The following is a 12,293-nucleotide window of genomic DNA, read 5'->3' as shown; positions in this document are numbered from 1 at the left end:
AGGGTCTTGACATCTAGTGCGGGTCGCGAAGATACTTGGGTTGGCCAGTCGCCTAACCTCATGCTCAGCAGATGCACACAAATGTTGGTAATAGACATTATACGTATCGCCCAACATCATACTCTCCAAAGGGAGGATACGTCGCATACTCCGACAGATTCCCTTGCCATAGATATGAAACATGGTTCCGAGCAGTTCATGTCCTCCCCTGCACTATTCTTTGAGTTGCTTGGAACACATCCTTCTCAGCTCTTATTTCACTCTCAATGCATAGGTCAGAGGTGATCCATATCCTCGTCGACCAGAAGTACATGCATCAGCTGCCAGAAACCTCCCAAAGGAAATTACCCCATCATAGCTCAATACTTTCACATATTCTCTCCAGCTATTACGACAACAGATACGTCAGTACTTGTTTGCGACTGGTTTATGAAGCTTCGGAGATGGTACTTGATAGTTTTGGGATGTTCTCTATGAGAAGGTACGCAAGTACAACCAGTGGGTGCGTTGATGCTGGTATAGGTGAGAGGGAATATTAACCGAATTCGAGTCAGGAGTCCCAAGACAGTTGTGAGGCTTGTGGAGATATTGGAGAAACAAGAGCTTTCGATTGAGTAATTTACGACATGTTACGTAGGTCTGGAACAACCTGATGAGCGAGTGTCTCTTCCAGATTGTTCGATCGCTAGATTTGGTCTTCGGCTCAGTGTACAAGCCAAGGCTTCCCAATAATATCCACCGTGTTCTGGCGAGAAGAGTAGGAGATGATTTCGGTCTATGACCAGCACATATACTTAGTGAAAAGCAAAGTAACTGTGTTTCTAAACTGCGAAGCAGTCGTGGGTATCTCAATAGTACAGAAAGCTCGTCAATCGTAGGTACAATACTGTTTTGATAACAAAAGACGAAAGCTTACAAACTTAACCTATAGTCTATTACAAATCTAAACCAGAAGCGCATCCGTATCGCAGTTTTCGACCTGCTTTTGCCCCATAAATCGTATAAAAGGATACCGAGACACTTTTCTGGGCCACTCAACGTGGTGCCTCAAATGACATGGTACATTCCAATATATCCCTTCGATCCAGCCCAGCACCGCAGTCGGGGCATGTACACCCTGAAAGTCGACTCTTTCAAGATAAAGAATTGGTGTAAGGATAGCTTGGATCGCGATGAAGTGAGCCAGGAGAATTTGTGCAACGCTGTTATTGGGATTTATGAAGGCTTGAAACTCATCATGGGTCCAGTGGGATGGTGTGTTGTAGAGCATGACGAAGGTGGTGTATGTCTCTACCGGACTGTCATATGCATGACTGACTGTGCATACTAGTATTTCCCAATATGAAAGCTCCCAGTCCGACATGCTTAGAGCCTTGATGAGGTTGAGAGATAACGCGGCCATGTTGAGATCTTCGTGGTTAACGCAAGTCGGCGGCGACGTCCCGACGCGCATTCGCATTGTGTGGAGGTGGCCATCGTCACGGAATGCCTATATATCGTCAGTATGAGCTTCGGAACCATTCGATACGAGTGTATTTACACTGAAGATTGAGTCATCTCTCAACGACGTCTCGTCGCCTCCAATTAGATTGCACCCACGGACCATCGTGAGGAATTCTGCCATACCATCCTGTAAGTGGCTTGATTGGAAAGCAAGTGCTAGGGCTGCGGCCATTCTTGCATCTCGTTCGCAACTGGTCTTTGGAGGTACCGAGAGGGCTTCATTGAGAGACTTCATAGCTAAGATTCTATGCTGTATGGCCTGTTCGGCTACACCGGAATGCGTAACAGCATCCAAGTGCGACGCGGCTAGCGCTAGGATCGAGTGCATGAGATACTCATACTGAAATATTCAGCACTTCGGTTACCTCTTGGAGGCGTGGAGGAAAGTACATACCCTGTGTGCAAAGCCAGGAATCGCTGTGATCCAGATCTTGTCGGCTCCAACAGGGAGGTGCGGGTACGCTGTAATGAGAAAATGATGGAACAAACGCATATCCGCCATAGACTTCGATTGTTAGGTGTTGTGATGTTGAATGTAAGCCCAAGAATACACTCACGAAAATACCCAACGCTGATCGCGGATTGCCTACTTCCTGAGCCTGTGGCGATGGTCGAGGTCGCTGCATCGCTTGAATGATGTTTGCTGGATACTCGCACTGCAATCCCGCCTTGATACAATGGCTGCATTCAGGGTGCCTTTCGTTGCATTTGATCCTTCTGTGCTAGTGTCAGAACGTATGTACACACACACATACATACACCTGCGCTTGATCTTCTCCAAAAGTACCTCTTCTTGCAGTTGAAACAACCACGGCGTGACTTGGTATGTCCCTTCCTTGGAATTGGTTTGCGAGGCAGTGGCGGCGTACCCCCATTACCGCCGTCCGACAAAGTTGGCGAGTCACTCGAAGAGCTTTCGACCACACCGCCGCGATCTTGAGGCGACGACATTAACAATAAAGATACCAGAGGTACAAGAAAGATTTAGCATGTGTGATTCGCGGGTACGCTTCCCCTGTAGCAGTATATATTCTGCTGTGCTATGCAATAACCCCTAGATATGAACTTCGAGATCTGGGGGCTTAGACTGTGAGCGTGAAGCGACCCCGCGGATGGGGGTGGTTCATGTTAATCAGGGGACGCCAGGTGTACGGCTGAGCCCTACCTGGCTTGCAGCACTATACTGTAAAACAAACAGCTCCGACTAATAGGATTACGATCTCGCTTAAGAGCTCGATGACCGAGGCCTCCAAAAGGGTCTAGCATGCGAGGGCTCCAGATGTCTCCGGTTACTAGCCCGCTCACCGGTATGCAACCATACCGTTGGATGGCTTTGAGGGCTGTGTTACTCTCATGCGTTAACCTGCTGAGCATCTGTGATATGCAACCACTGCGGGCATACTTGCGAGCGTAAATCATAAATCGACAGACAACTTCGCCTTGATGGCCTCCAGGCCATCCCGGTTGCGTCGAGATGGCGTCGCAGGACCACCACTAGAATGCGACAACATATAAATATGGCTTTCACTGTTGCCTGTAGATGTTTGACAGACTATTTTTGCATCACGAGATGGGGACAAGCATTACAAGAGAGATCTGCGCTGATAGGTTGGCTTCTTGCTGTCGGCGTCCAAAAGACCGGTTATTGGAAGGGCCCAGAAGATTGCATGGTGTCGCCTTGACTCACCAAGCAAACGTGTACCAGGATACCTATTAACAATAGTTGGAGCTGCATGCAACTATCTCTGAGAGGTGATGTAACGCAATGGCCACGGTAGTCGAAGAGGCGGACTGCGAGTCCGTGGGAGACCAATAGAATGGTATCGATCAACCGAGGCAGAAAGGTTTCGCGTAATCTTGTTGTCTGTAGCATGCGAGGCGTACCAGGCACAAATGATGTTCAGGCAGCGAATATGCCAAAGGAAACGCTGGCTGGCCTTAAGCTAATCGCACAGCGGACAGTGGAATGCCAAGGCGCTATCGAAGCGACCATATTGGCGGCCGTCGTTCCAGGGTTCTCCCGAGTGCCATCCCCGCTGTGCTCCTCTTCTTACATGGTTCCCCTTTACGAGGTTGGTCCACGGCACAAAGTTTTGCGTTATCTACATTCATGGTGAAGCATGGCGGTCCTCGAAATCACCCAACTGCGTCTCAGGAAGGTGGCGGCAGACGATCCAGCACTGATACAAAGCCTGTCATCCGTCCGAGAAAAGCTGCGTACAAATTCACAGTTCTACAATTGTATCAAGGACCCCGCTTTGATCTACATTCTAGGCATATGGCCAAATTTAGATGCGCACCAAAAATTCCTGGATTCTCCAGCTCGAGACGAGGTTCTTGGCCCCCAAGAAGACATGCTTCAATTCTGTTGGACTATGCACGTGGAATTAGATGGCATGCACACACTTCCTCTAGAGGCCCCGATACTGGCAATAGAAAGGCTTATTTTTAAGAAAGAATGCATGGAGTCTGTCGAGAAGGTCATCGCCAGATATACGCAACAGCTTCAAAGAACGAATTCGTTCAAAACGGTATACGGCTGGCGATGTGATGCCGCACAAGAAACGCACGAAGCCCTCGTGTTCACTGGACATGGGAGTGCACAAATTCACAGCACCTTCGCAGCAAAGGGAATTGATGACAACAATACCGCCATGTTGAACGAACAATTCGAAACTGTGCAAGTCATACTTGGTAGAAATTTGGAGCGGAAAGATATTGGAATTTAACAGTTCGAGATGGATGTCTTTCTGCTTGAGTTCTGCAATTGTTCACTTCTCACATGAGCGGTAGGGTCTTCCAATACTGCCAAGGTGGCAAAGGAACTTAAGATCATGTCTGGTTGAAAAAGCACAACCGTGTCTGTTGTTTCTCCAAGGGTCCGGCTAGCCGGGTACACGACCCGGACAATACTAGCTAGCCTATGGATCGCTGGGCTCCAAACCATGCATCGAAGATTATGCTCCACACGAGAAACCATTCCTTTCAGAACCAGCAATAGAGTCTGTAGTAAGCACACCTGGAATTACGATTGCATACTCACCGGCATGTTCTTACATCTTTCGGTGGTATCCATTTTAGGACAATGGTCTTGGACTCGACACACAACCAATGGGATTCGAGTGCACTTTTCTTATTGCCGTATAAGACCTACGGGTGCTGTGGTTGCCTCGTAAGTTGCACAGCAGTACAAGAAGCCGATTGTGGGGCAGGCAGCACTGGGCGTGTTCTTGGCCTGCAACAAGGCGAGACGCTACGGCGAGACCGCTGTGCAAGGCTGAAGATAAGCTCAGAATCTTAACCCCATGTCCTATTGCTAGCGCTCTGGAGTCACCGACAATGATCAACAGATGCTACAATGCAGATGAGTCTGAGGTTACAATACCGGACAGCCGGTTTCTCTACCCCGCAATACACCCCGCTCAGACAGGGAGGAACCATCAACCTCCTAGTACAAGTAAACCTTACTATGACGATACTCGTCAGACACTTAACAAAGTCAGTGTCAGCACGCGTCGCAACCTTCGTTCGCTGTGTACCCCATCCGTTCAACTTCCAAACCGTAGGAGCGAGCACACGTACCGTTGACCTGTTCAAAGGGCATCGAGGTTGAAATTGCCCACCAAGATACACGCTCTTCTGCTCCAGCACAGGTGTATAGGCGGCCGCGAGCACCAAGCTTCAACATGAAAACCTTGATTCTTTGTATCCGGACTTTCACATATCTTGTAACACTGTCAAAGACAGGAACACATGCGAAGCAAATCCAAGGCTTGGATGCCCTGCGATGGATCGATCCGTTGATCGGCAGTAGGGATGGGGGAAATGTCTTCGCAGGTGCAACACTACCTTACAGCATGGCAAAAGGTTAGCAGCACGAGACAAATACCAACATCCAATGCTAAAACAAACAAAGCCGTTGCAGATGTAGATGGCGAGAATACTGGAGGGTTCTCCACCGATGGTAGCAACATCACTGGCTTCTCGGCTTTGCATGATTCTGGAACCGGAGGAAATCCAAGCTTAGGCAACTTCCCTATCTTTCCTCAAGTCTGCTCAGGCACTGATATCAACACATGCGAGTTCTCAATCGCAGCACGCGCAACTCATTATCGAAACGAATCAGTCGAAGCACGTCCAGGCTACTTTGGGGTAACACTGAAAAACGGGATACGCGCTGATATGACCGTCTCTGAACACGCTGCGCTCTTTCGCTTTAATTTCTCAGCAGCATCTATTCGAAAAGAAAGTTACGATCCGCTTGTAATGCTTGATCTGACAGATTTATGGGCGAGTCGCCAGAATGCTTCCATCACTATAGAGGCGGACGGAGGCCAGAAGGTGGGCAGAATGAAAGGCAATGCCACTTTTCTGCCAAGCTTCGGGGCAGGTTCTTATATGGCCTACTTTTGCCTGGATATATCTGGAGGGTCCGTCAAAGACTCTGGAGTGTGGGTCAACGATAGGGCTGGTGAACAACCAAAAGAGCTGCATGTTACGCGTGGGTTCAACAATTTCTATGTTCAAGCTGGTGGCTTCATACGCTTCAATGGCCCACTTTCTGGACCACTACTTGCGCGGGTAAAGTCTCTTCTGTATGAACTACACGTGAAACATACACTGACTTTTTTGGTTGACAACTTAGATGGGATTGAGTTTTATTAGCACTGACCAGGCTTGCCAGAGTGCTGAGAGCGAAATTCCAAGGCCCGATGCAGACTTCGATACACTCGTCACATCGGCCCAGAACGTATGGCGTGAGAAACTCACTCCAATAGTCATCGAAACTGGCGACATGGAAGACAACATACAGACCAGTTTTTGGAGTGCGGTCTACCGTACCATGATTTCACCTCAGAACTACACTGGCGAGAACCCACACTGGCAAAGCAACGAACCATATTTTGATAGTTTCTACTGTCTTTGGGATATGTGGCGCGTGCAACTACCTTTTCTCAGCGTCTTGGAACCACTGCTCATGTCTGGTTTGATACGAAGTCTTCTTGATACATACAAATACCGCGGTTGGTTACCAGACTGCATGATGAGCACCTGCAAAGGTTGGACACAGGGCGGTTCAAACGCCGACAATGTTTTAGTTGATGCCTACGTTAAAAACATAAGCGGTATAGACTGGGAACTCGCCTACGAAGCTATCGTCAACGACGCGGAGAACGAGCCTTTGGAGTGGAGTAAAGAGGGTCGTGGTGGCCTAACTAGTTGGAAAAACTTGAACTACATCCCAGTATCTGACTTTGACCCTTATGGCTTTGGCACAAACTCGAGGAGTATATCTCGATCACTGGAGTATGCTTACAACGACTATAACCTCGCCGCCCTGGCAAAAGGTCTTGGTAAGAATACGACAGCAAAGTATTTCTCTCGTGCGACAAACTGGCGAAACCTTTTCAAGACTGATCAAACTTCTTCCATCAATGGTGTCGATACGGGCTTTACGGGCTTTTTTCAACCGAAGAATCTAAACGGAACCTGGGGCTACCAAGACCCTATTGCCTGTAGTCCTTTGACGGACTTCTGTTCGCTGACGTCCAACCCTTCCGAGACATTTGAAAGCAGTGTATGGGAGTACATGTTTTTCGTACCTCACGATATCAGGGGAGTTATCGAGTTACTCGGTGGCGATGAGACATTCCAGCGCAGACTAGACTACTTCCATACGAGTGGTCTAGCGGATATTGGAAATGAACCAGTTTTTCTCACCGTATACCTATCGCACTTTGCAGGGAGACCGGCACTCAGTGCCGAGAGAGCGCATTACTGTAAGTCTTCCCCGAAGGAAGAGACAAAGTCATGTGAGATGGTCTATGGCCACTAAACTGAAGCACAGACATTCCATCACGATTCAACGCCACACCCGCCGGACTTCCAGGCAACGACGATTCCGGTAGCATGGCATCCTTCACGCTCTTCAGCATGCTTGGTCTCTTCCCAAACCCAGGCCAAAATGTCTACTTTATTATTCCTCCCTTCTTCCCTTCCATATCCATTACCAATAAGCTTACAAACGCCACTGCTACTATACATAACACCAATTTCGACAAAGAGTACAAGAACATCTACATTCAGAGCGCTAAGTTGAATGGCATGGTGTATACAAAGAATTGGATTGGACATGAGTTCTTCACACAGGGTTGGACGTTGGAGCTCGTGCTGGGGGATACGGAGAGTGATTGGGGTACGAAGATGGAGGATAGACCACCGAGTATGTCAGACGGGCAAGAGGCGGTGGATAATGGTCTGAAGGTTGGGTAGGACAAGTTGGACGGACGAGCTTGATGCGCTGTGAACAAATGTCGGCGGGAAGAATTCCTTCTCTCGAGCACTCACAGTTTTCTGTAGTGCGATTATAATCATGGATTGTTTAAGTGATCGTAATCAGAACAAAGCTTTAGAAGCAACGCTTAGTAGCCATGCAGCATCTTGCCAACCGCCGACCTCTTCTTTAGCCGCAGTACGTTGAGATTCCCCAGTGGTTGGTCTGCTATCTGTATCCGTAGTGGTCGCATCGCCTTGTCCACGCAGAGCTGACGCAGCAATGATCGCTTCTCGTTCGAGCTTGCGTCGCTTGGCTTCGACTTCGCGACGTAGTTTCAGCTCCTCTGTGGTGAGGTTATCCAGTCGCAAGCTTCTATCCTCTTCCACGTCCTCGTCGTCGGAGCCTTCTCTATCTTCTTCAACCGAAAACAGTGTCCAACCAATGAGACGATCCATCCAACTTCCAAGCCCAAACCCGCGTTCGCGCGCCAGACGAGCGACTTCTTCTTCATCGCCGTCGCTCTCCTCATCTGCTTCGATGAAATCAGGTTCAATAAAGCGCTCATCTAGCTCTGAGATCTCGAAGCTGGCTGTTCCCGATTGCGGTTTCGATCCCGCCGACATGATTAGATCGACTCGACTACCTGCTCTACTACCTCGTCGACTCTGCCGTGCGCTGGGTACGCGAGAGCCTACGCGACTTCCTACTCTAGACATGCGTGGCGAGAAGAAGGTGGGTAAATCCGAGTCACCAAGGTGTTCGCCAGAGAGTAGAGCCATACGGCGATCGTCGTGTGAAGCATGTTGTTCGTATTGGTCACTCTGTCCAACCAGACTGGTAGAGCTTTCTCGTCTCACAAGCCAACCCTGACCCTTGCTATCCCTTGTCTCGCCAGCGATTGCTAAGCCAGCGCGGTGCAGCCACTCTTCGTTTGACTCTCTGGTATGGTGCTTCACGAGAGGAGAGTGTAAGGGCAAGGGTGCTGTGCCTTTCCGTGTATGATGTCTCTTCTTCTCAGTATCTACACCTAGTACATCGTCTGCAAAACTGACACCCGGATGCAGAACGCTTGTACTCTTTGCTTTTGGTATGTCTCCGACTTCGCGAACCTCGGAATGGGGATTGACGAAATAACTCTCGTATGCATATGCTTTCTTGGGACGCTGCCGCGAACTGCTGCGGCTCTGACTAAGACTTAATACACCCGGTGTTGCCGGCGCTGACTTTTGCGCGATGTATGATGTTCGAGGGGTGCGCGTCCCTGGTTCGTCGGGTGAAGGCGGTACGGATGCATCGAGAGGGTATTTGGCGCTGAGAGGGGCTATGGAGAGATTGTGGAGGTTCGGATAGGAGCGACGTGAGCGCGAGGTTGATCGCAGTGGCTCCATATTGTTGAAATTCAGAGCAAGAAACAATGAGTTGTAATGAGGATCTAGAAATGTTACGATGCTTACCGTGTTTGGTGGAGTGACCGAGGTTCGACGGCCTGACACATGGACTCTGGGGAAGAGATAACTAGCCCTTTATGGTTAGCGGATCATCGCATGGGTTTTCACGTGAAAGTGGTGAGATGCAAAATTCGACTTGGAGAAGTGTGAAAGAAGGAAGCTGCAGCCGAAGGCACCGATGCGCGATCGATGTCTGAGAGGATGTTTGTCCGCACGAGATGCCATGCAATCGTGGGAAAGGGTTCTCGATGCTTTTCCGGCATATTTCCCCGAGCTTCAGACTCTGAGGTTATGTGGATGCGAACAATGGCGATGGCCAAGCACCTGAAGGAAATAGCAGGAGAAGTCGGAAGTGGCGGTAGTGACTATCAGCATGATTGTGGCACGGAAGCTGAGCTAAGGCAAATTATGAGATGGTTGTATATGAGTAGTCGGCCTGCTTTGTGGGCGAGTAGCCTGCTAAGCCTCACCAACTGGCCTTTGCCGTGTACAGTAATGCTCTGACGCGCCTACTGTATTATTCACGTCTCTTATGTGCCGGTTGTTCCGTGGAGTTCTTGAGAAGATTTCTTGGTTCTACCAAGAAACCAGATCCACGGCTCCATATCGTACGAGTGGAGCGATGACGGAGCCGACGGGGTTAGGAGGGCATCAAACCTGTCGCTGAGGCTCGGGGGCGAGACGGTGTTGAGACGCGCCGTCCAAGTCCGAACCATGCGACAGACGGTGGTGGGGCGGTCGCCTTGGAGCAGAAGCGAAGCAGGCCCAGGGGCTACTGGCGCTTGCTTTGTGCTTGCCGTCATTTGGCAAGGCATGGCAAGACAAGTGCGGGGTTCGCGTCCTGTTTGCTGGTCGCTGGAGAGGGTTGCTATCACGCAGGCGACAAATTCACATGGATGAGTTATATGCTCTGCGTTCCTGCATGCAAAAAGTACCGTTGGAGAGGTGCGGCAAGTGACGTACGGAGCTTGGCGGACCCTGAGATTCGTCGACCAGGCAAGCGGATTTATTCCGACGCATCTTACTCGAACCGTGAAAGGCGCGCTAGGACGACCCGATTTCTTCCACTGTCCACAACACCAGCCTTTGTTATAATCACACTACTTCTCACCCCCCGCGAACTACGGCTGCCGTTCCTTCGCTACCGCCCCGACTTGTCACTACACAAATATCCGAACACTGCCCACACCACCTCGCCCACAGTACACACCCCTGCCTTTGAACCACAATGAACCTCGCCGCCTCTTCGCATCACCGCAAGACGCTCCCAACATGTGTCCTGTAACCAGCCGGTAACAGCGAGGTATGTTCCTGCTCTTCCATTCGCGCTGCACCTTTTGTCACCCTCGCCCCGTGAACAGCCCCGAGAATTCCAAAGCGTGCCCTTCCATTCGCCGCTGCGCACACGACCACTCCATCCGTGGTTCACAGCGCGATTGCCTACCGAGCACCCCTCAAAAGCGAGCCTCAAAAGCGAGCCAGTTACCGCGCATGATCAAATCTAACAGTGAAAAAGGCTGCCCGCGTCGGCTTCTGCCCCCGTGTCTCCTGTCTTCGAACGACTTCACATCCAGGACACTCGCACCTACTACCGAGCATATCCAGCTACTGCGACCGACACTGTGAAAGTTTGACCAAAACCTGTTCAGGCACAACACAGGCAGGGCTTGAGCATATACCTTTAATACCCTTGATACTATTCTCACACACTCCGACTCGAAGCTCTGCAGCGCTTCCAACATGTCTGTACCAAATCGAGACTCCGCGACGTCTACCAGCCACGACCAAAACGCTCAGGAAAGCGTATTATTCGAAAGGATCAGGGAATTTGTCGCCTCTCTTGGGCTCACTGCGAGTGATGGGCTTATCCAACATGCTGGCGAGACCAAGCACGAGGACTTGAAGGTTATCGTGGATCCTCAAAACCACGAGTGCTCTGTGACCTGCACAGCAGAGTCTCATGGTACTCTCACACCCGCCGTTTCCATTCGTTCGGTACCCGATCGGCTGCAGTCTCTAATTCCTCCCTCCAACTACGGTGCCGTTCTTCCAGGTTGCATATACCGCAGCAGCTACCCCGAGGAGAAAAACTACGGATTCCTCAAAGATGTTGGAATCAAAACAATTCTGACTCTGGTCCCAGAGCCACTCTCATCAGAGTATCAGGGCTTCATGAAGGAGGCTGGTATACAGCACTTCCACGCCCATATCAAGGCCAACAAGGGCGAAGTTCGCGTTGAATCGTGCGAAATGTCACGAGCTCTGCGCCTGATCATGGATCGCACCAACCATCCGATCCTCGTCCACTGTAACAAGGGCAAGCACCGCACAGGATGCACCATTGCCTGCTTTCGAAGGATTCTTGGAGTTGACCCAGAGACTGTTCGCGAAGAGTACCACACCTACGCTGGTGTCAAGGCTCGCTTCCTTGATGAAGTCTTCTTCGAAAATTTTGACCTTAACTTGGTCATGTGGATAGCCCGCCAGGAGGGCTGGGTTGCGCCTGCAATCGATGTTGCACCACCCACACCACCAGCTTCGGTCACATCAAGCGCTAGCGCAAAAGCTGTCGCTCTCGCTTGATACTTTCCTTGGTCACATTGCATTCTCAGGCGTTCCAAAAAGGTCTTTGGGTATGTCGGATCACATTGGCAAATGTTGAGGTTTTGGCGCGGCGTTCTAGGCTCGGAAGGCATACTTGGACCAGTAGGCATTGGGTACAGGATCGTGGCGTTTGAATTAACATGCTGTTGATTGGAGGACCAGAAAATTGTCTATATCTTCAAGCGGGATCTGTTTCTTTGGTCTGCATCCGGATGGTCTTTTCGTTGGTTTTTGTTTTGGCACTAAATGTGTCCGTGTTGATCCCGGAAGAGGCGAGAAACCGTCAGAGGCAAAAGAATGGCTATTTCTTATGTTCCATATGAAGTAATACATCTTAGCTGTGAAGCCTCGAAGCGAAAGCTCCAGTCGACTCGTCTATCTAGGCTTTCCCTGAAACCTATCTCGCTACCACCAAATCTCTTATGCCCACTATATTTTCTTTTTCTTTCTCTCTCTGCCAC

General features: G+C 50.0%; 5 protein-coding genes across 6 annotated transcripts; 3 read left to right on the top strand and 2 right to left on the bottom strand.

Annotated features, from left to right (window-relative positions):
- Positions 1-1,478: 1,478 nt before the first annotated feature.
- AA0111_g4275 (hypothetical protein) lies at positions 1,479-2,129 on the bottom strand (the record flags this gene model as incomplete). 2 transcript variants are annotated; one of them, XM_028650257.1, is made up of 4 exons in its annotated part: positions 1,479-1,489; positions 1,540-1,843; positions 1,898-2,008; positions 2,061-2,129. In XM_028650257.1, 4 exons carry the CDS (start codon positions 2,127-2,129, stop codon positions 1,479-1,481), a joined length of 495 nt encoding a protein of 164 aa, XP_028508139.1. The 2 variants fall into 2 exon arrangements, with proteins under 2 accessions (XP_028508139.1, XP_028508138.1); XM_028650256.1 differs by lacking the exon at positions 1,479-1,489 and having other exon boundaries at positions 1,490-1,843.
- A 1,494-nt stretch (positions 2,130-3,623) lies between these two features.
- AA0111_g4274 (hypothetical protein) lies at positions 3,624-4,232 on the top strand (the record flags this gene model as incomplete). Its single annotated transcript, XM_028650255.1, has 1 exon — positions 3,624-4,232. The coding sequence occupies one exon, from the start codon at positions 3,624-3,626 to the stop codon at positions 4,230-4,232; it is 609 nt and encodes a 202-aa protein (XP_028508140.1).
- Positions 4,233-5,189: 957 nt separating this feature from the next.
- Positions 5,190-7,776, top strand: AA0111_g4273 (putative secreted glycosidase; the record flags this gene model as incomplete). Its single annotated transcript, XM_028650254.1, has 4 exons — positions 5,190-5,370; positions 5,420-6,084; positions 6,149-7,283; positions 7,352-7,776. The coding sequence occupies 4 exons, from the start codon at positions 5,190-5,192 to the stop codon at positions 7,774-7,776; spliced, it is 2,406 nt and encodes an 801-aa protein (XP_028508136.1).
- Positions 7,777-7,899: 123 nt separating this feature from the next.
- Positions 7,900-9,168, bottom strand: AA0111_g4272 (hypothetical protein; the record flags this gene model as incomplete). Its single annotated transcript, XM_028650253.1, has 1 exon — positions 7,900-9,168. The coding sequence occupies one exon, from the start codon at positions 9,166-9,168 to the stop codon at positions 7,900-7,902; it is 1,269 nt and encodes a 422-aa protein (XP_028508137.1).
- A 1,800-nt stretch (positions 9,169-10,968) lies between these two features.
- On the top strand, positions 10,969-11,811 carry AA0111_g4271 (hypothetical protein; the record flags this gene model as incomplete). Its single annotated transcript, XM_028650252.1, has 1 exon — positions 10,969-11,811. The coding sequence occupies one exon, from the start codon at positions 10,969-10,971 to the stop codon at positions 11,809-11,811; it is 843 nt and encodes a 280-aa protein (XP_028508134.1).
- Between the last annotated feature and the right edge of the window lie 482 nt (positions 11,812-12,293).

The sequence above is a fragment of the Alternaria arborescens genome, assembly GCF_004154835.1.
Source record: "Alternaria arborescens strain FERA 675 chromosome Unknown contig_8, whole genome shotgun sequence".
NCBI classification, from domain to species: domain Eukaryota; kingdom Fungi; phylum Ascomycota; class Dothideomycetes; order Pleosporales; family Pleosporaceae; genus Alternaria; species Alternaria arborescens.
This window is presented reverse-complemented; position numbering and strand designations above follow the sequence as displayed.